This window comes from Oculina patagonica, chromosome 13 (assembly GCF_052425735.1).
Source record: "Oculina patagonica isolate OP01 chromosome 13, crgOcupat, whole genome shotgun sequence".
NCBI lineage: Eukaryota > Metazoa > Cnidaria > Anthozoa > Scleractinia > Oculinidae > Oculina > Oculina patagonica.
In genome coordinates this window covers 30,695,565-30,719,445 of record NC_135770.1, presented here as the reverse complement: position 1 = coordinate 30,719,445, position 23,881 = coordinate 30,695,565, and the positions used below count along the sequence as shown (strand labels likewise).

The 23,881-nt window shown below is 37.3% G+C and overlaps 2 protein-coding genes across 2 annotated transcripts; one reads left to right on the top strand and one right to left on the bottom strand.

Moving 5' to 3' along the window:
• Nucleotides 1-1,937: 1,937 nt before the first annotated feature.
• Nucleotides 1,938-2,330, bottom strand: LOC144637125 (uncharacterized). The gene has a single exon (XM_078496273.1). It carries the CDS (start codon nt 2,328-2,330, stop codon nt 1,938-1,940), a length of 393 nt encoding a protein of 130 aa, XP_078352399.1.
• Nucleotides 2,331-3,223: 893 nt separating this feature from the next.
• Nucleotides 3,224-23,793, top strand: LOC144636035 (uncharacterized). Its single transcript, XM_078495177.1, has 9 exons — nt 3,224-3,491; nt 11,194-11,320; nt 12,602-12,659; nt 13,426-13,521; nt 13,976-14,160; nt 15,332-15,752; nt 16,598-16,651; nt 20,505-20,569; nt 22,167-23,793. Exons 1-9 carry the CDS (start codon nt 3,226-3,228, stop codon nt 22,326-22,328), a joined length of 1,434 nt encoding a protein of 477 aa, XP_078351303.1. The 5' UTR covers nt 3,224-3,225; the 3' UTR covers nt 22,329-23,793.
• Nucleotides 23,794-23,881: the final 88 nt, after the last annotated feature.

Sequence of the window (23,881 nt, the reverse complement as noted above, 5' to 3'; positions counted from 1 at the left end):
AATTGAAGGACCGAGAGCAAGAAACGCACATCGAGTTTTGGCCAAATTGAAAATTGTCACAAACAACTCCAAATTTCGCAAGCAAGTTCGTTTACGTGTGCTCAACACTGCCCTGTATTTAATTTTGCTGGTCTTTCCTTCCTTTTCGAAAAATAACGCATGCAAAAAGACAAGGTTTTTGCTGGCGGCATATTAAGGAATTTTCTTTGACAAACGATAAACAAAGGAACCCTTTTGTTCCTTAAAACAATGAAACCAGCAAACGTTTTAAGGATCAAACTATAACTCAAACAACTCTAACCCTAAGGTTAGGGTTAATGTTCCAAGTTAGGGTTTAAGCGCTTAACCCTAAGGCAAAAGCGAACCCCGAGGCTCAGGGTTGGGTTTAGTGTTTCAAGTTAGGGTTACAAAATCAAGTTAGGGTTAAGATCCGAGTTGGCCTTAACCCTAAGATCGCGCTTTTCTGGCCGTAAGCTTTCACTCCAGTTTGCTTGCGGTTAGCTTTCACTGCAGTCTGCTTGCGGTTAGCTGTTTTTTGTTGTTTGGGGCAACACTATTTTGATAAGTTTTCTCGATAAAGCGCCTGCACAACACTCAACTTCTGTGACACGCGCGCCGTTGATCCCATTTAAGGAACGCCTAGTAAATGGCATGGCGAGCGTGCTCAGCAAAATCACATTCTGCTGGTTTTCCAATTACATCTTGCTTTTGCTTTCAGTAAAGCGCTGTTTGCTCTCCCATCTCCAATCCTTACATTGTTACATCACACAATCTACAAGACCCTGCGCACGTAATCAAGACAAGATCGCACACACTTTTTGACCGATCCATACGTGCATATTTAATGAGGTAGCGAAAACAAATTTGCGATGGGAGGTAGCGCTCCGGGCACTCACAAATATCTTATAAGTCTAAAACCAGGTCACTTCTCCGCAACTTTGTCGCGGCAGCATCCAAGCGGACACTGCAAAACTCGCGTTGACAAAGTTCCCGGCAAGAAACTCTCGTTTTAGGCTTTTATTCTGCCAGGCTCAAAACTACCTTGGTTTGTGCAACGTTGTTCTGGAGCGCTAGACAACGCTGTTGTACAAAACCAAGGCAGGAACATCCCTCAGTTCTTCGAGCGATGCTTTTAACTTACGGGTATTCAGACTTAATGATGTCCTTCAACCACCTGGCAGCCGCACTTACGCTAAAACTAACCAAAGGCTTTGATTTTCAGGAACAAACGGCCATTTTTTTTCTCTTTCCTCTCACGTGACACCTATCAGGTGACATCGCGTCACAATGTGATATCCAGTCCTTTTCTTAAAGCGAATCCTCAACATGGCGACTAGAAACTAAAAGCATGGCTCTGACACGTTTTTCAACCTCCCCGGACAGTTAAAAAAGGCTAGAAGGAAAGATTTACACGCGATGTGTCGAAAAACTCATACTGCTGGCTGACTGTGGAGAACGTAAGCTTTGCAAAACGCCTTTGTTCTTTGCATACGTAATTTCTGAACAACGAAGCTAAATCCAGCGAATTTGAATACAGATCAATGTTTAGCACATGTAAACGAACTTGCTTGCGAAATTTGGAGTTGTTTGTGACAATTTTCAATTTGGCCAAAACTCAATGTGCGTTTCTTGCTCTCGGTCCTTCAATTGTTCTTTTTCTATTTAAGCCTATGTATGAGCAAACAATAGATATGAACGATATTTTACGGAAAACCGATGTTGAATCGAGCAGACAGGATCAGACACAGTTAGATAGCACGTCTGAGAGCAAAAAAAGAGCCAATCATAAGCGATGCCGACCGGCGTTTGTTTCACGTGCAGTTCAAAAGGTCATGCTAGTGGTCTGTCATTGGTGTTTTTTGATCCATATTTTGTTTTTGTACCTGAGAAACCCGCACCCGTCAAATGAGGCAAACTTGTCATCATCATCTGCTTCCTTATGTCTCCTCTGGGAGAATAGGGCCTTTGATCCGTTCCCTCCACTCTACCCTGTCTTCCGCAACATTAACCGCCTCTGCCCAGGTGGCAAACCCCATCTTCCGCCTCTCCCCCTCTACCGTTCTCCTCCACGTTTCCTTTGGACGCCCCCTTCTTCTCTTTCCTTCGGGTGCCCATGTTAGCGCAATGCGCGGATGTTGCTGATGGCCCATGCGCAATACATGGCCTATCCATCTCCACCTTCGCCTCCTTATCTGCTCACTGGTGGTGCAAGTCTTTGCCTGTCTTCTAACCTCCTCATTTGACACTCTCATTGGCCAGTATATTCTTAGTATCCTCCGTAGACATTTGTGTAGAAATGTGTCTAGTTTTGCCTCATCCCCCTTGGTCATTCTCCAGGTTTCACACCCGTAAAGAAGCACTGCTATGACATTGGACTTAAAGATTCTTATCTTGGTGTTTTTGCTTTGCTATTTTGACAATTTACACTCGCTTTTAGGTCTATTCGGTAGTTTGGTTTTTGAACCGACAGAATCAAGTGACTGGTGTTGGTTTATAGTAAAAAAAAAACTAGCAATTTTTCACAGAGAACCAATGGAGTGATAAATATGATGTTTATGTAAACAGCGAAGAGTACTCAGAGTACTTCACGGGCGAATCGCGTCAACTCAAACTGGAACATTGTTCAGTTGTGAAGCCACGGTGACTCTTTGCTTAGACAGCTTTGGGCTGTCCACTTTGATGGCAAATTTTTCGAATTTATCTCCAACAGATGGCTACTAAATCTCTTTGTCGATATGATAGCCCCCAAACCAAAATGCCTCCATTTTGTTTTGCTTGCTTGTTCTCGCCCTAGTCCTTTTTTCGCGTCAGATCTACAGTAATGCCTGGTTACTAAGCTACGAACATTCCGCAGATGTTCGTTTTTGTTGCCACACAGAAATCTATTGAAAAACTGTGTGGAATGAAGAAATACCTGTCAACAAATACCAGAAAAAGATCAACCATATGTCAAAGTTGGTGTTCATTACATTAAAGAGCTCAAATTTTGGGTAAGACTGAAGTATTTTCTGTTTCAATGGTGAATAGTGAGTTTATGTTCCCTGAAGAAGACTTGACTGGACTTTGGATTTTCTTTGATTTACTGTCAAAAAACTTTTTTTTTCAACATTAATTTTGAGTTGATAAATTTAGGGTGTGGCTTATCTGTGGGTTTATCAACATTCGCATTCTTTTAAATCTTTTTTCCCAGACAGATCAAATACACATCTGCCACCTTGAGTCAAGATGAAGAGGTCTGATTGGGAAGAGCCAAATGCCAAAAGATACAAGGGAGACACAGCAATATTCAAGAATGTCATGGTTTTATTAGACAGTGATGTCACAGACAGAAAGAATGGTCAAGTGGCCATGCCAAGCAGTATGGATTTGGCTGGACTCAGAAAACCAGAAAAAGGACGGTATAAAGGCAAAATAGAGTTCACGACAATGATGACAAAAGAGGATGTACTGCAGAAACTACATTCAATTTTCCCTATTCTACAAAATACAAGGTACTAAATATTTCTGATACTAACAGTAACAGTGTATTGATAATATCATGTGTTATGATTTTGTTAAGGTTATGGTACTGTATATGTTCCCAGTTCAAATTTGTCCAAAAATGAGGTATCATTTTAGTAAGTATGGATAACTTTCAGTAGCAGAAAAATAGACCAAAACCCTTTTCATTGCAAAGTAATCAGACGTTTTGTATGTGACATAAAAATTAAACCTGATCCAAAGTTGACAAACTGTCAGCTATTAAATCAGACTTTCCAGGTAGGAAAGGGGGGTCACACTCACTATGTTACACCCAGGGTACGTAACAGATTGTCACGTCGACATCCACGTTGTGTTTTGCTAGAAGTGAAATTTTTGTATGACAGTCAGTGTCAGGGTTTTCGATCACATTTTAAAGAACAGTATTGAAATGTTTAACTGGCGGACGTGAGCCGAAAGGTGCAAACATGAGTGACGGAGGTACAAACTCCTAGGGGTGTCCGGGGGCATGCTCCCCCGAAAATTTTTCAAATTAAACTCTCTAAAGTGCCATTTCCTGTGTTCCCAGGACCGTAATTGGTTAAGGTATCAGTGTACCCCAAAATTGACCATTTTAAAGAAAAATATATTTTGGTATTTTCAGGTAGATCTCATTAAGACCTTTCATTCAAAAAAAAGAGCATGGAAAAAGATTGAATCTACACAAAGTTATGAACGAAAAACTTTTCTTGCCATTAATTATTTGATATTGATAGCTGTCAACAGGTTGTCTAAAGAAGCGCGGCGATCTACCGTTGCATGACTATCAGAGTTCTTGGTTTTCGACGAGATGCTTTGGGTGTTTTTCGCTGGCAAAATGCATAGTTTTTTAGACGTGAAAGAAAAAACATTTTCCCATTCCTTTCTCATGTTCAAAAAAGGCTGCAACAACGGGAAAAGACTAAAGATTTGGCAGATACACTACTAGATAGCGACAGCCCAGCGACAGCGAATTATTTTTCGCCGCTTGAAGCGGTAACGTCACGACCCGGCATCACGACCAGTTCCTCGGCTTACTTTAGGATGCTTGCGACTCCACGTTTTTGTTGTTTTAGATTTAACATTTCTAAAACTGTTGCACTGAGACGAAAATTGTTATAAAGCGAGCGGTAGAAATAAAATTATGCAACAGGCTGTTTCCGACCAGAAGCAACATTTGACACCGCTTTGAACAAGTTCTATTGTTAAAGTAAAATGAACCTTCATTCTATCGCTCAACGCGTGATCATTTTCACACGTCTTGTGTAATTAATCTCATTACACCGGAAGAACGCCCCAAAATACATTTTCTTTCGTATCTCGTAAACAAAGTTTCGAAGAGAGAGGTGCACATTTTAAGTTCGTTTTCAATGGGGTTTCAACAATTTTCGCTGAAATTTGGCAAGAACGTTGCCCGATAATTGAGCAACAAAACTGTGTCGGCGAATTTTAACTTTTTTCCTCTTTCAAAAGTTATGGCTGTTTTAACGCAGAGAATAGTTGTTCCTTACACTCTTAAAGTTTAACTGCGTGTCAAAAACAAACCAGACAAGAAATCAATATTCCCCGACACAGTTTCTTAGAGAAATGTGTGAAGAACACATAGCGATGCTAATCGCTTTTTCCCACCCAAATTTGTCCGGAAACGAACCCGATTTATGAGCCTCGGTACTTTTGGAAATAACACGCTCTTTTTGGAAAACGTTAATATTTTTACTTAAAATAAATATATCTCCGTAATCTACAATTCGTAAGCTTTCAGAAAATATATACTTTGTTGGGATTTGCGTTAATTACCAGAGGGTAAGGCTGCTCCAACGCATGATGGTCATTTGGGGTACACTGATACCTTAACCGGGAAGGTCTAAAAGTTATGGCATTAAAAAATGCTCACAACAGTTGTCTAGTTTTTAGTATAGTAGATTCCAAAACAGACTTCAATTGGAAAGAGAGTGGGTTAATCTCGGATATGAAAGATGGTTTTCTTAACTATTTAACATTAATTAAATAGTTTTTGGCCAGTCCAAGCGAGGTTAACTCTATCTTTGATTAACAAACACAATTGACCAATTTTCACACTTCTGAAAATCATTATTTCGTGTATGAACTACCGGACGTTACATGTCAAACAGCCGGACAGCGGCAAGCATGAAAGATATCCCTGAGCAGTGAGAGTGGGGGATGGACAAGCCTGCAAATAAGCTGCTTAAATTGAGTATCTAGCACTGGTAAAGAAAGATTTAACACATTGATGCCATGTTTGATCTTAAGATTTGCATGTTTTTGCTGATTTTTTGTATATTTTTTCCCACAAAAATTCCCACAAAGGGTGGGTCACGGGCACACCAGGACCCCCCCTTGGCTACGCCCCTGCTGTAGTGCCTCACCACAACATAAAATTTTGTGAGTGTAGTTGTTCAGTGCATTAATACCAGTTTTTGAGTTTTATTTATTTGAGTTTTAAAGTGCCTATGATGTGAATAATGTTTTGTTTAGTTATAAAATTTACCTTTTGAAATACATGATTCCAAAGTTTTAAACATGTTGTGGTAAAACTAACGATTTAACAAGCGCTCAAAGTTGTGTCTTTTTTCCCTCAAATATGGTCAGGGGAATGGGTCGAGTTTATTCCTAAAATACTAGCCTGGGAGGTCCCTTTGTGTCAAACGTTTGTTTACACAGTCAATCACGCAGTCAGTGTTTCTTGTAACCAAGGAGTGTTATCAGGACGGAAAGATGTGGAGCATTTCAGAAATGAAACTAATTATTTGTCTGGATTTGCTGTGCCTATGGCTTATTTTTCCACTTGTAATTTGCATTGAATGCCGTAAAAGAGCCAGACATTCAGGGGTGGTGTGTGCGGAAAACCTTCAGGAGTCAATGGGTTAAAAACTCGCAAAAACAAGAGTCTGTGCAAAATATAACACTAGCTCAAAACACCCTGGTGAAAGGTGGGTTTTCATTTGGTACAACTGTCACTGACATTAACTTGGTGCAGAAAAGTGGTTATTTGAGATGACAAAATTATTATTTTGCGAATCATGGTACCGTGAAGTTGAAATGTACCGTATTTATTCGGCTATAAGCCGACCCCGGCTATAAGCCGAGACCCTAAACTTTCAGTTTTCAGAACCAGTTCGACTCTGACAAAAAATAAACCCAAAACACTCGGCTATAAGCCGAGACCCAATTTTTCCTTCAAACTATAAAACAATACACGTGCAGCAAATCAACATACTTGTTAAATCACTACTACATGTATGCAATTGAAAAAACAACAAAAGAAATTAGTGAGAAAAGATGAATTTATTTAGAACCGTTCATACGTGTGGCAAAAAATTCACCTGAGTTTAGAATCCCATCTCAAACAATCACGCATTCTTCTGAAGAATTAAGTGGTTATCGATCATCATGCCAAAAGCTACTAGTTTTCAAACAACTTAACCTTCACATTGAAAGTTGTTGCTGAGGTAGAGACCGTTCAAAACAACTGCAAAATCGCAAGAGAATACAGGATTAATCTTCAGTTCGTTGCAATTCGCAAGTCACCAGCGAACAGTTCAAGTGAAGCGGGTGAACTTTTATAGATGTCATCAAAATGAAACGCCGTGCTGTTGCCAGTATTTGTTGAGTATTCTGAATCCAATAAAACTCTTCTGAAGTGGTTTCTTTTAGAAGAAGAAGTCGTGGTATTAAAAGTTTTTAGTTTTGAACAAAAATATTACATCCAGCCGCCTTCTGTCAGATCGTGTTACAATGTTTACCAAGCGCGTGGGAACAGACGCTTCTGATTGGTCAGTTTCTGACGTCGCCAAAGCAAGTCAAAACAATCGATTCTTTCTTCTCTTGAAGTGTCACGTTAGCGGTGATTCTGCATAAAACTTTTAAAAAGCTGAAGGAACAGAACTAGAAACAAGCTCAGGCAGAAAATTTAATTGTGGAAGAGTTTGCGTGGAAATTGTTCAATACATGCGGGATTTCGCATGCTCTCGACCATTCAAAAGACGATCACGACCCGATGGACGACCGCAGTTCCAGCCTAAATAGCGAAGAAAAGACGAATAAAAACTTCATTCTTGACGTTGCTTCACTAAACCGAATGGCTTTTTAGGAGCCGCCACTTAAAAAAAAGGTAATGAACAAGAATTAATTACAAATGCTTGTTAATTTTCTTTGTCGATGATCGCTCGGCTTATAGATGAATATTTTATTCAAATTCAACTCTTCTAGTACCATCGAATTATTTTTTCGGCGGAAATACTCGGCTATAAGCCGAACCCCCAATTTCGTTGAGTTTTGACCAGTTTTTAGTAAAATTTGGTGAAAAAATCGCTCGGCTTATAGCCCAATAAATACGGTATATAAAAATTTTCTCATGAAAAGAGAAACAAAAGTTGCAGATGAAGTATACCGGTATTAAAGTCATACCAAAATCTTGAAAATCAAGATTCTCACGCATCTCAATGAAAACAACTCGTGTATCAAATTTCAATCTGGTTATGCAAATTTTTCAAGGTTTTACACAACACCACTTCTAGAATGTACATGTAAATTACGAATTACAGATACAAAATAAAATCAAAAGGTTGGACAAATTTTATTTATATAAACACTGTACATTTGCTTTTAGAAGCAAGCGACTTTCTAATTCCTCGCGTCGCTGAACATTGTGTGCGAGAACACACAGGAATTGAATTATTTTTCCAGATGCTCACGAAAAGCAATGTGTAACACAGCATAAGAAAGCCAAACGAAATTTCCAAGTTATTGAATCTAGTCTCGAAATCAGCTTTCCTCCCAATAGAAAACGGCAGTTGATTCGCTGCTTCTTGAATATCCTGTATCTTGATCTCAACCATCGAACGTACCAAGGAACCAAAATTCTCGATTGTTTTCAAGAATATGAAGGCAGCAATCAAAGCGACTAAACAAGCAACGTTAAGTCAGCCACAAAAGATGGGTATCAGGATTATCACCATGTGCTTTTCACATCTGTTCGCTTCAAAAGCCTAAAATTCCAAACTTAAGCTGGATAAATGAAAGAAACTTGAAAGAAACTTTGTTTTAGATTTAGTCTCATTCAAGATGAGGCTAATAAAATAATGTATTCAAAAGCTTAAAAATTTCGCAAATTTTGAAGCCGTGAGATCCTGCATGCAGCATGTTGGAATTAAGAAAATGTGTCTGTAATACCGGTCTGGTCAATCTGGCTTGTAAAATAGATTTCGCTCATTTCTTGTGTGTTGCAAGACTTTCATGTACTTATACTAAAAACACAATTCGCTTGACCGGATCATTAATTTTTTTCGAGTTTTTAAGGATTTTTAGTTCACCCGAACGAGTGCTTGTAACGACCACTGTCAAGGCTTAAATTTACCACAATTTTGAAAATTAATTAAAAAAGAACTAACAACTTCTGTACCAAACAAACACGACAGGTACAGTGTAGTTATATTATTGTTTTTTAATTTATCACACCAACTTTCACGAACATTGAGCTCGAATCAAGCCAGCAGCGAAACATTAAGGACACACCTTGATGAAACACTTGAAAACGGCTCAGATTCAAACTTTATTTTTGAAAAAGTGAGGCGGTCTACTTCAATCAAACCAACGCAGCCGAAAAGTAGATGTAATAGAAAATGTTCCTACAGAAAAAACCTTCTGGTATCGTCTTAATGAAATATTTACAGCTGTGTAAACTTGCCCAATTTCGAAGATCTTCATGTTCGCAGCCATTTTGAGGGACTCATCAGGACGAGGAGTTTCATCAACTGGCCTTGCAGACATACCTGAAACCATCAGAAATAAATAAAAAATATATATAAATGCATTGCAGTTCAATTGAAAGAGAATAAATCGTGTTTAAAAATGGAAGCTTGACTTACATTTTGATTGTTACATACGGACAGACGGTTGTTACTATTCGAATTTTGCTCGATGATTCCAATTGTGTTTCAAAGCAATATTGTACATTACCATTTTTCTTTCTGAAATCTTAGGAAGCTACATTAAGTCACGATCAAGTCTGTGAATTGTAGTCAAAAACACATTGGGAGTGCCATGTCACAAGGTCTTCTTGGCCTCCAAAGGAAAGATAACATTCTCACCGGAACGGTTTTAGCACACTGTACTCCATGATTTTCCATTTTAGATCCACTTAAAAAGTGATCAGTATTTCTTGATTTCATTTTAAGCTTTAAAAATTGGAATTCCCTGTGTTCAGAATGGAAAAAAAGACCCTGGAAGTTTGTGAAATATACGCGGCGAGTTGCCATGATCTTCTTGTACATTTTGATGGCACAGCTAAAGACGAAAAACCTTCTTCCTTAGACCCCTAGAGTTCTCTAAAAATATGCACAGAAAACAGATTCTGATCAATTGGTTTATTTGCCCTATCTATAGAACAATAGGAGAACCAAAAAGTCTCCAGGGAGGGAGGGAAAGGGCATTGGGCGACACATGCTTTTTATGGCCGGTTACAGCCGGCACAGGAATTTGGGGGTTGCCTTTAAGAGCCCTCGCAAAATTTAGGAAAACATGCTGTTGCTGAAATAAGTATTTTTCAAAAGTATAATGTCATCTGGAGCTCTGAACATTATTCATGTTCAGTACTAGGATTTGTGTACCAGGAACAGGAAAAAAAGTTTTGGGCACTTAGCTTTTTGAACTACAGGAGTTCAATCAACATGGCCTATATTCAACCATCATAATTTGCATCATGCAATTCTGCACTTTTGTGGTTCCTTACTCCTTGTGCCCCAGGCTCAGCTGGCTAAGAGGGACAAGTGACCCCTTGGACGAGAATGTTGGGACACGATTTGATTGGCTGAATTTTAACAAAAGAAACAGCCGATCAATGAACCATTTATTGCGGTTTTCAGTGAAATGCGAACTCTAAAATTCAATCCTCGACCACCGGTTTACGTGTTATGCTGCCATCAATCATCTTAGCGGACCTCTCGGGAAACAGAAGTTCACTTCAGCCGGGTCAAAAGGTCACATTTGTCAGTTGTGATTGGTAGATTTCCATCCATTTTGTTTGTTTCTGTTTGTCATTGTTCATTGGCAGTCGCCATAATTATGATTGACAGCAGCGAAAAACGCAATTGTTAGTTGGATTTTGAACTTCAGAGTTCGCATTTCACTAAAAACCGCATTAAAATGATTTTCGTTATACTAGAGTTTGAAATAGTTGATTTGATTGGCTTGATTTGAAACTCCCTTTGGTTTGTAAAATGCAGGCAATCAAATCATGTGTCCCCAGAGCCACTTGTTTCTTGTGCACAGGCTTTGCAGACTAAGAATGACAAGCAGCTCTGGGGATAAAAGCTTGTAAGCAATCTGATAACATGCACCACAGAAATCTATGCCCTTTTACATGATTTTTGGTTTCTTAAATGCTCATTAAGGTTATTGATAAACATTTCAATCAACTGATGCAAAATAGTCGTTGTCTCAAAGAGACCTTTAAATTCTTTCAAAATTTAAGACAAACAACCAATAGGAAAAGTTTGAATGAAAATCTATGGGCATTTTACTTTAATGGAATTACCTTAAAAGAAAGTACTTATTAATCAGCAGTTATCAGAACGGCCTTCCTTATAAGGACTGTAAATTAATTTTGTGTCAGTAGAGGGTAACTGATTAACACCAGTAGGGATAACGATGGATTCACTTCATTTAAATATTTAGACTCAGTTGTGCTTCAGCCAGTAAAACTCGAAGGTGGCTGAAATTTCATGGTGAGCCAAGAATGTGGGATGGAGAACTCATAAGAAGACACATCCATGGCAATTCTATTCTTTATTTGCTTGCCAAGGTACAGTGTATAAGTTAAACTTATTTGCTACAGCCAAGCTAATTGTCGCTTTTTTTAAGCTGTTGAATGTTATAATTAATAAAGCGATAAATATTATTTTTTGAATAGGGCATGACTTAGAAAACACCTTTTTTCACTTTCACTTTTCACTTAATTGATACCATAGTTGAATTACGTATACAGTGTATTTCAATTTTATACTACTCACTTGTTTTATTATGAATTCTTTTGTTTTAGAATTTGTTTTGAATTTATTTAAACAATAAAATCAGTAAATGTTTATTTAAAGTATAATATTTGTACATGTATTACAGAGTAAGATGCGAGGTTGTACTTGACTTATAGACTTCCCAAGATGTATAGATGTATAGAGCCAAAAGTTAATGTAAATCAGGGCAAATTCTGTAATAGGCCATTTCTCGATATGTTAAAATTCTAACTTGGTTCCGAGGCTTGGGGGAATAAAACAAAAGATATAACAATGAGGTTCAGGGATGAATAAATTTTTTTTGTTTTATTCCCTCAAGCCTCGAAGCCAGGTTAGAATATTAATATATCGGAATTGGCCTATTGTCTGTTGCCAAAGTAATGGACACAGCCAAGATTTACTATCCATACTGGAAAACCTGGAAAGTCCTGGAATTTTATTGTGGCACTTTCCAGGCCTGGAAAAGACTACCAGTCCTGGAAATTTCTGAAAATCTGTTAAACTCAAGTACCAACTGAATTCTCAGAACTAACATTTAAGAAATGTATTGCAGACAGTAAGGAATAATATTGAGATCTTGGGGGTGAAAGGGTTAATGTAAATTTTGGAATCCTGGAAAAATTAATCTTAGTCCTTGAAAAGTCCTGAAAAATCTGTGTGAAAAAGGGCACGAATCCTGTCCATAGACATCAGCCCCCCCCCCCCTCTCCCCTCTAAACTATTTATTAGCAGTGTCAAAATATTGTTCTGTCACAAATAATAAACATACACATGACTTGTATATTAAGTGAACAATTTTTGGCCTGATAGATCTGCGTGTTATAAGGTTAAAAAAAATGAATAGAACTACCTGCAGTTTCACTGACCCTGATTACACCTTAATGCTACAATTCTTCTTTTAAGGTATTTTGATTTTTTATTATTGTAAGCTACCAGCTTCTCTATTTGTTTGGCAAATACCCAACTTGTTTTTCCTTTGCCACATACAGTACACGTTAACACCTTTCATATAATTACGTAAAACTATATTACTAGATAATCAATATCTAGCATAATTATTTGTTTCATTAAAGGGAAATCTTGAAACAAGAAGGGTGTCTGAAGATTCGATATCTGAAGTGTTACATGCAGGTAAGATGCTAGGAGGCTGCATTTTGTAATAATAATCTGAGAGGTCTTGTAAATTACATGTAAGAGTCCTTTCAAAGAAATGACTTGTCAATCTTTTTCTTTCTTTATTTTCAGTCTATTAATTAAAGAGGCTAATTTAAAATTACAAAATGTACAGAAAAATGTTTATTTACAAAGAAGCACAATGCATGACAATGAATTACATGTGTATGGTCATGTGTTTGTTCTGTGGCTGATTGGTTTCAACCTATCACCAAGTAATTTTGTTGCTACATGCATAAATTTCTTGTGCACGGTGTTGCATACCAATCGATTTTTGGCTAAAGCAGTTGTATTTAATTCAACAACTAACATACAACAATGTTGTATGTTAGAAACAATGTTGTATGTTAGAAAACAAAAAAGTTGAAGACTGAATAGTAAGAGCTAAATGAAATTCAAAAAGTGTTTAAAAAACTGCACTTCTGGCGTAACATAAGTGCGCCCATTGTTTCAATCTAGAGACACTATTTAGTTCAACTTGCTTCCCAAAGAAAGGTAGTAAATGAAGTAAATGGCTCGTGCCTTCCAAATTTTCTAAAATAGAGGGGTGTCACACCACAAGGAAATTCTGCAGCAAACTATGTTATGGACAATGATGTTGGTGACTTTTGTACAGTACTGTATTACTTTGACCTAATTTCTTTTCACCTGTTACATTCACAAGCTGGGTCATAGGACCCTTTGATAATGAAATGGCTAAGACCTTGGTCTTGTATTTTGCTAGGTAAAGGACTAAACAGTGGAGATGAATGGATGGAAGTTTTGTACAGGGCTGGAACAGATAAAAGCCCATCGTTTGAAGTAACAAACAATAATGAAGGTAATTTAACTGAATTTTCTTGGGAAAGTCGTCAACTGACCTGAATAACATCTCCTCCTTTCATTTGCCCTTGTATAATTTTTTTGATATGCAATCTATACATGTAAGTTCACATTATCGGTTTTGATAAAGTGGAGAAAACTAATAATAATTTATATATCTGTACAACTATATCTGTATTAGAATACTCTTATTTGAGCATTTATGATGTGCAGTGGAGAATGTGAAGTAGTTTCTCTATGTTAGTCTAATTTCAAAACACTGGTAATTACTAGGTTTATGCATAATACAGTATATGACCTGTATGTAAAAGTTCTTGCTGTGACTTTCTTTTACCCTAATCACTTGCTTTTAGTTCATGGCAAACCAATAACCTTCTGTTATATTTGAAAACTGAAGCAGAAATGTTTCTCCACAAACTGACGCTTAAGTTGATTTCATGATTGACTTGCAGTTTGGCTTATAACAAATCCTGCCTTGTATTTTCCACTTGATCAAGACCTGCCATTGCTGCCGAGAAATGGTACAAGAGCAAATCCAGTTGTTTACCTGTGGAAAACTTCCATCTCTGTTGCTCCGGATACCCTTATAACAGAGAGGCATCCCAATTTAGAGGGAATTGTTGTGGTTAAACTTAAAGTAAGACATGCACATTTGCTTTGTCACATTTTAACTATTGCTTTCATGAAGCACAATCATAGCAATAGCAACGATTACTAATCAGGTTGGTGAGCCAACAGTTAAATAATTTTTCAGTTTCTCAAAAATCTTGGAGTTTACATGTTCAACTGTTAAGTCAGATCGGCTTGTCTGATAAAAAGTGAAGTTTGGTTTACTCAGCAACAGAAATGCTGCATTTACTTGGCTATAAGCAGAGTGCCATGCCACAGCGGCGTGGTGGGCAGTAAGTAAGTAAGCAAGCAGAATCATTGACTGGAAGTATTTCCATAAAATATCAGATGCTATTAAAAACTAGCCATGGTATATTGCAATTCCTGAGTTTTGATTGGCTAACTGGCATTGGTATATGAGCTCACATACCATTGACCACAAATATGATTGGCATACGCATCAACAAGAACAGCCGGGGAGCTCAAATATTGCAATTTTGTGGGTGTTGTTAATAAAACAATTATTCCACTTGCACTTGTTGGATATGACCTTGTTATAGCCAATTGGGCTTTACGCACCTTGTTGGCTATCTACCAACTCATATCCAACGCACGCTCATGGAATAACTGTTAATTATTCTGGAGGGCAAATGTCATGAGAGGCAGCCAAAAGAGGCCTGCAGAAGAACAGTAGTGAGGGAAAGGGTTGAGTTAGGTTTCAAAGCCTGCTGTAATTCTGGGGTTTGTATGAGATACCAAGAAACATGGTGAGAGATAATAAAGCCTTATTTTCCAGGTAGGGAAAAGGAAACGACGATGATGACGAAAAATCACAAACATGTTAGTCATTAATCACCAACACTAGTTGATTAACTAACATCATTAAGACTAAGACTTTAATTGATAACACAATTACTGGAAACACCAGTAGTTTTCGTTGTGGTCTTAATACAAAAATAAAATACTAAGGAATTAGAATCCACTAGCATCGATTTCCATCAATTATTTCCCAGGGTATAAGTAAAACCAAATCAATTCTAGAGTGCAGTGTTCTTCGGCACAACTCAAAACGAACTGTCCTGAGTTTCATTTTAATAATGTGTTGCGCTTTGCATTGGTAAGATTCAGGTCCATCAACAGTTGCTTCAAAAGTGAAGAAATTGCAAAATGTGTCGAATTTTTATCTCATTTTGCTTTAGGAGCCAGAAAGCGCAAAAGATAATGCAAGGAAATTAAAGGAAGCACTCAGATCAATGAACTGGACAAAATCTACAGTCCCACAGTGTAAAAGAGGAATGTCTCAAATGAACTTTAGTGTCCTTGTGCGCGCTGTTTTAGAGTACTTAAAAGACAACCATCCTACTACTCCTGAAGAATTTAACTTTCAGGCTGAGCTGAAAGCAGCAAGCCACTGGCACTGGTACAAAGATAATGAACCGACGCAGTTTGTGTCAGGCCCTTTTGATGAGGAACAGCTTAAGAAGGTTGCTGAGGTTGCTTTAAGTAGCTGGACTTGTAAATTAAATGAAATAGAGAGTCAAGCTGAAAACTTGCGAGCGAAAATGCAAGGAGCTGGTGAGGAACGTGATTTATCTTGCAACATTGAGGAACAAATCTCAGGTGACTACGACAATTTTTCTGTTAGTTAACCGCTGATGTTATGCTATTATCACTTTTAGAGCAACGGAAAGGAAAAACCGAGCAAATCTTGATTTTGTGGCAGAGGTTGAAAAATTCATTTCTTTCATTTTTGGTTCATAAATAGCTGTTAGGAATATAAGAAACCCACTTATACCCACGGTGTAGCAGAATATACATATTAGACAAATCAATTAACAGAGTATATTCTGTTTAAATTTATGTTGTTGTTTATTCTCAAAATCGCCGTTGTATACTCTGTGTACGCTTTTGACAGTAGATGTATAATAGACGTCTAAAGTGTATGATTATACACTTTATACACCATAGACATAATAGACAAAGATCAAGAGTCAAGTTAGCCTCCTACGCAGACATTCTTTTGGCTTGTCTGCGAAAGAGGCTAGAGTCAAGTACGAGAACATACACTTTATACACCATAGATAGAACAAGCAGATCAAGATTCAAATCCGAGAATACACCCTTTATACACTTTTAATTTTAGACGTATAACAAACGTGTAAAGTGTATAATTATACACTTTATACAGAATAGACACAGATCACGAGTCAAGTCCGAGAATGTACACTTCATACACTTTTGACTTATGACGTAGTGAACTAATAGATGTCTCAAGTGAATAATTATACACTATACACCATAGACAGAACAGACACAGATCAAGAGTCAAATCTGATTCCGAGAATACACTTTAGTAGTGAACATACTTTTTATGATTAAAAAAAACTTTGTAATGTGATACAAGTTACCAGAATGGTAAGGTTATTCCCATTCTAACACAGACTAAATTTCCATTCCTGTTTTAGATCTTGAGGATGCCATTTTCTCCTTGAGGATGTATTACAACATGACGCTGGAAGGTGAGCCAAAAAGAAACAGCAAATACTGTTAAGGTCATTGCCCCGAAATAGAACTGAACATAGATTTTCAACCAAACTTTGCCTACTTGTTGATTGCCTCAAGGGGACTTAAATTTTGAAATTATAAAGTGGGATCCCCATATTTGTTTTGGAGCACGAGGACCTTGTATATTCCACACGATTCCTTAATAATTCCCTTGTGAGTACTGGCAAAGTACACATTTCCAGTGATAATTTATTTTTTCAAACATAGGAATTGATCTGTTTTCATTTTACAGAAAGAACTTGATAGCTACACCCAAAATATGACAAAGAATTGATAGGTCACCATCAGGGCACGAGACTAACTTTTTTGCTAACTAGCCCTGTGGCTAGTGACAGCTTTGATTCCACTAGCCAAAACTGGTTTTCTACTAGCCAGAATTTTCAAGTATAGTTCCGATTTTTTTTTTTACCATGAGGGGGGGGGGGAGGAGGGAGGGGGTGGGTGAAAGGGAACATATTTTAACTTTAACTTCTACCAAAAAATCTCAAACCATCTAGACATGTAGGCACGACTTCATCAGGTATTTATCTTTATAACGAGTATTTCCTTGTCTTTTTTGTATGTTTGTTTATTTTGTTTTCCTCGCTTTTTCTGCTTCCACCTGCAGTAAAATACCTTCGGATATTCATAACATGCGCGTCGTGTCAAACTTCTTACTTGTGTTGCTTCCCAATCACATGTGTGTCACATGCTAGAAGTTTGGCGAATATTATGGTAAAAAACAGTCGCCAAATGCAAATTTTTAGTCGCCAGATCGTAAAATCAAATAGGGGCTAGTTCAGAAGTGTTAAAAGTTATTTGTAGGAATTTAATCAAAAAAGGACTGAATACATAAACACTCAAGATGAAAAACAAAACAATCTTATCACAAGGTCTAAAACAAATACATAATGTAGGATTTTGTGGCCACTAACTTTGTGGCAAACGTAAGGAACCGTAAGGAACGTCGAAGGAGTCAACATGGCGAATAGCGATGCATAACATAAGACACAATCCAAACGCATATATGGCGTACTCAATGTTCAAGGGTTTGCATTGAGCGATTTCTAACACGGCAAGTTTTCGGACGTTTGAGGATCTTTTACGGCAAAGGAAAACGATGGCTAGACTTCTTTTCTCTAGTTGAATGTTTTAGAAGAAAAGATCTTCCAATTTAATTTTCTGAAAGGACCAAATGTCCTGGAAAGTTTCCGTTATTAATCGTCAACACAGAGAAATGTAATTGACTAAACCAGAATTTTTAGTCGCCAAGGATAAAAATACGTTAGTCGCATTGGCGACCAGTAAGTCGCAATTTCGAGCCTTATGATCATCGCCGATCAACGTTACAGTGAAGTTACTTCAATGGCTTCAATGATTTTAGCAGAAACAATTTCTTGTCACTCGCCGCTTTCCTCACAAAAAGGACTCAGAAGAACTTTGAAAAAAGTTACGGTAGTGGTTTGTTCGCATTTTGATACTGCAGCATGTACACATTCTTTTATTATGTCAACAGTTTACTTGTTAGTTCTATTCTCTCAGGAACGATTTTAATAATTGCAGTTTCTTTGCACTAATGCCTGAAATATTCACTAGCCATTTTGGCTAGTGAAAGTCGAAAACTTACTAGCCAAAACTCCATTTTTACTAGCCTTTGGCTAGTTGGCTACCGTTAGTCTCGAGCCCTGCAGGTCCATTCTCGTTAACAAGAAAGAGACAATTTATTTTTCTCGTGGACTAAGCCGCATAAAAAATGCCGCCATTTTGTTTGTGCGTGCGCTAATTACGCGTAAAATTCTGCGCAGAATGGATGCGCAATACAATACAGGGCGATGACCTTAATTAATAGGCAACCTTGTAAAGAGCAGAAATTCGGTTATTTTATAGGCGATTAGGGACTGGTCAATAAGTACCAGGGGGGGGGGGGCCGGAGCAATTGGAAAAGTGGTGGCTCAAAAATTTGTGACCCACCCCTTCCTTCTGGCTCAAAACTGACTGACCCACCCCTGATAGGGGGTTGAAAAACGACCCACCCCCTTTGCTAAAAAAATCAAGGGACCAATCGTTATTTCTTTATCATCTGTTAGGGTTTGAGGTTTTTGATTAAACTTCAGCTTTTAAAGTGGAATTCCCTACATAGACATTTTCCCTGATGGACACTGCTGTTCCATGTACATCTTTTTTCATTTCTTAACACACCAAAGAAGGTTAAATTTATCACTTCTTATACTAAAAACTGAATCAGTATGTAATATTAAGTCATATTCAATTATTGAAGAGTTCATATTTTTATACACAAATTAATAACAGAAACTACAACCATTGTCCATCATTCATATTTGCAAAGTGTTTGACTAAAGAGTTTACTGGTATTAAAAGGCCTTAAGCACAGCGTGAATCTATGCATGTTGAAGAGAGACAGGTAAAACTGATGTTATGATCACAAGCCATCTAGGGGGGTCAGGGGGCATGCTCCCCCGGGAAATTTTTATATTTGGGCCTTCTGAAATCGCTAGAAATTCGTTTAAAACTGCTCACATGGAGAAATTTACAATTTTATATACTGATGAATACAACTTTTCTTGGAACTATAGCAGTTCAAAGTCAGTGAAGAAATAAGATGACCCACCCCTACGTGTAGATCAAAATTACATAACCCACCCCTTTTTGAGGGCTCAAAAACTGATGACCCACCCTCCCACCTTCTTTCTGCTCCGCCCCCCCCCTGTACTTATTGACCAGTCCCTTACGTCAGTTGATCACCTTATGTCATGAGGCGGTGGGCGGAATCTGTACTTCCGTACGTCCTTCTGTACTGCATTCTGTTGCGTTCGACCAATGAATAGAACCAAATGGGACTGGGAACTAGCTACAGGAATAAATGTACGCATACAAAGATCAAGTTAACAAGAAATCGCCACAAAAAACACAAAGCAAAATACTCCTGGAAAGTTAGAAAGGACTGATACAAAGTATAAACGAAAGAGACGAATTTTGTATTTGACAAGTTCTATTGAATTCAGTGGACAGATATGATCACATCTCTACATTTTGTAGTACAATGGGCCTGTGTGGTCGGTCTGTGTATATAAACAATTACGAGACAGCGCTTGACCTTGCATGTTGCTCACGAGAAGTATCAAGATAACACAACTTTTTTTGAACAATCATTCATCACAGAAATTGTCAGGTACTTTTATTTAGTATACCTTAATTTTTTGACACATTTCCTGAAAATTATTTAAGACCCCCTTGGGAAACGTCATCACCTCTGTATGCACTTCATGCCGTTTATTCTAAAGGTTATGCTGTGTTATCATTAGTGACTTAGTAAAATTGTAGGGTTGTTTCTTTTGCAATCTGTGTGTTATGTGTACTACTACTTTTATTGTAATTGTCAATGAACAACTGTTGCAATATTACTCGTCTTTTTCATTTGGATGGTATGGTCTGGTATGGTAGTGTGGATAATAATAAATAATAATAATAATAATAATAATAATAATAAATAATATTTTAAGAGGAGGCCTCCAATCACCTAGGGGGTGGTTTCAGGAGGGTCCTCTGAGAAAATAAATGTTAAACCTTAAAATACATTAAAATCTAAAATACAATAAAAAGACAAAACCTATGTGGTATGCTAACTAAGATTAAAAACTAGGACAAGGATTAAAATACTACTAACTAAGGTTAAAAATGGGAAATAAAAAAGTATTAAAATCTAAAAGGAAGTACAATTGGCATGATGCAACGTGTAGAGACTGATTTATCTTGGAGTTTGGGTTCTATCTTGATTATGAAAGCATTCAATGTTATTTTCTTATACAGAGAATGATGACACCAGTTCTCCCATTATGGATAGTCCAAAACACAGCCACTCTCCAAAAGTCAAGGTAATGTGTATAGAGAGCCCTAATATCTTGGTGCAAAGTGCGCACATATAGTAGTGATGTACAGCTCAGTGCATACAAATGCGTGCTTCATTACACTAGCTCTTACAAACCTACTTTTCGTGGTAGTGTGCTCTGATGCACATGATGCGCGATTTTGGGTCTATGTGTGCTTTGTACACTATTGTTCTTAGGTAGAATTGTTTATCCTTATGTATTCTGTGGTATTTTATGCTACTCTATTGCGTTCTTTTACTTTCGTATATATTGTTTTAACAAAGGAATTAGTGTTAGTCACATTGCGCGTGATATACTGATGAGAATTGTTAGTTGTGTGTTTATTCATATTAGTAACAGCCACTTCAAAACCCATTCAATTACAACTCCTGCCATAATAACTTGGGACACGTGGTAAGGACAGAATACGTTTATCTACATGTCTCCCTTTCCTCTTAACTCGACACTTACTGTTGTCACCACCAATGTTTTCCCAATAAAATGTCATCGGAGTGGTTAGACAGGTCGTTTCATTGCATGTTAATGAAGAATCTACTGTTTAAGTTTATACCGGTCAGTAATGGAGTGAAGAATTCATTAATGGATTTTTTTTTCTTCATGTCAAACCTCCAGTCTTCAAATGAAAAACTAAATTTTGAAATCGAGAGTCGAACCAAATTGCAAACGTTGGTCAAATCTGTAACAGGCCCGTACGAGATTGCAAAAAATCAACAGCATTACATATCATATCTCTTCGCCACTTTCTTTTCTGGAATAGACTGTCAACCTCAAGTACCTGTCGTATTAACCCTTATTATGCTAAGCCCGGATTATTCCGGGATTTGGAGAAATGGCCTTTCAACCACTTGTGACGTCACCGATTTACACGTCAGCAGATTCTTGTGATGTGCAACTAATTGAGGTTGGATAGATCTTTCCATAGGACTGTCCATTTTAAATATTGACTGCATTCTGACAGAGCTAATCGAAAAAAACGTGATCAGTTTTTGGTGTAAAATTGGTGGAAGAACAGGCCAATATACCCGTACTTGATCATGGTCTCCTTTCAACGCTTTTCCATTGATAAAGATCAAAACTTTTCAGGCCAGAAGAAGGGATCGACAGATTAGAAGGTAGAGAGAATAAGAAAGCAGAGAAAAACGAAAAGAAACGGAGCAAGGAAAAAAAATCGAAACGGTTTAGCAAAAAAAATAAAACATAATAAGTCCAAATTTTTGCTTATACCCATGCGCCAAAGTAAAATATTGTACATTTTTACAAAAACTTGATCAAAATCTTACTGCAGTGCGAGAAAGTGCATTCCTAGCAAAGTTTAGAGAAATTTAGCACCGTAGTGCTAAAAAATCAGTTTTTCGGTTTAAAAAAGCGTGTTTTTTGGAGTAATTTCAGCATAATATGGGTTAAGAGAATAATCGAACAATTTAATCCGACTTGAAGATGACTTAGTTTAGGTCGAAAACGTTTAGTGAACCTTTTCAAAGTTACTTGTAAATATTTATTGTAACCCAAAGAAATATTAAGGACAACCTAGATGTACTTTGTTAACAAGTTATGTCTCTCCAATTTTGTCCCTGACTTACAGCCGGACGATTTACCGACGTTGACAGTGTTAATAATGAGAGTGTCACCCATCCCTCATCCAAGTAAAAATGAAATCAAGTTCAGCAAAGATGGTTTTGGAAGCAATCAGAAAGAGTTTACTAGGATACCTCCAGGCATCCCGCAACCACTTGCAGCTCATTGATGTATGGAGTGCAAGAGTGAAAGAGATAAAAGTCCTGTTAAATTGATGGCAAAGTTGCTGTCAAATTTCATCCATTTGTATACAAGGCCAGTCGTGCGTTGATTATATGCAAGTAAATCTTAGTAAAAAGTTTCCTGTTTTGCTTTCAAATGGGTAATTGATTTTTTGGTTGTTTTGCCTTTGGTTAACAGGCAAATACCACAGGTCAAAACGGTATTTATCGTAATTCGAGACAAATTAGCTCAGTTTTTGAAACGGGGTATCCTGTGTTTTAACACACTGGAGTTGGGAAGGGATCATTTAACAACTTGCATATGTCATGCAACACATGGAGTTGTTCGGGGAAGTCAATGTAGTACAACTGGTTATTTCATGTTTTTGTAATCCAGGGAGAGATTTAGAAAATTTCTATGCTAACTTTTATTTCGAGAGAATCACCCTAGTTTAGGTGATTCCTCAGAAATAAAAGTTGCCAGACTATTTTTTTGAATCTTTCAATATGTTGTCTTCCAAGTACTGTTTAGAAAAATACATTAAAAAAGATAGGTTGCCATGCTCGCAAAAGAGATATGATGGGCCATTATGCCTGTCCTGGTACTAATTACGCGCGTTATTTCATTGGTCCACGTTACATTTTCTGGTTACTGTAAGCAAAGGTTATTAAAGTAAAACTTAGAAAGAAAATTGACAGGTAGAAAGTCTCTAGCATAAGGAACAATGTAATATATAATTTATGAAAAATATCACGTAAATCCAAACGCCATGTAGAAATAGCCGCCATTTCGTTTATGTGCGCGCTAATTACGCGTAAAATTCTGCGTAGTGCAATACTTACGTGGCTAAAAAGAGGTCGTCTGGTCGAAACAACCTGCGTCTTACGAAAAATAAATATCGATCCAAATTTTAGAATTGCTTATTAGCGCAGTGGCAATTAGTTACGAATTTGCCACTATTATATAAGGGATAAAAATAAAAAAAGATTACGTACATTTTAAATAAACCAGTAATTAGTTGTGCATTTGCAACAGCTTTGGATTTGCCATTATAATATAGATGATAGAAATTATTTTAAGGTTGCGTAGATTTAAAATTAACCGAAGGTACGCAGTAAGAGAATCTGTGTAGGCAAATTGTAGAATGAAAAGGAAAATGCGATAAGTTCAATTTTTTACATATTTTTGTATATCTTAGTATTTTAGTTTGTAAATAGGATGGATAGTAGGGTAATTACATGTTGAAAAGCCCTCTGATCTGGGAAGCATATAATAGAGTATTATGTGTCTTATATATCTGACATCTTAATTTTGAATCTGCAATCCATTATTCTTTTTTATTTTTTTTTTAATTTACTTTATTCTTTATTTTTATTCTTTTTTTAAGGTTTGACCGTATGCAGAGCCCCTTAAAATACGTCTCCAACCTTCCTCCCAACCAACCTATTTTAGAATAGAAAATTAAACGAACGCTTTAACAAACACGAGAGAACGTTTTCGGGGGCTTTACGGGCCTGAACAAAAGCTCCGATGGCAAAATCTGTTTACTCGGGACCATTG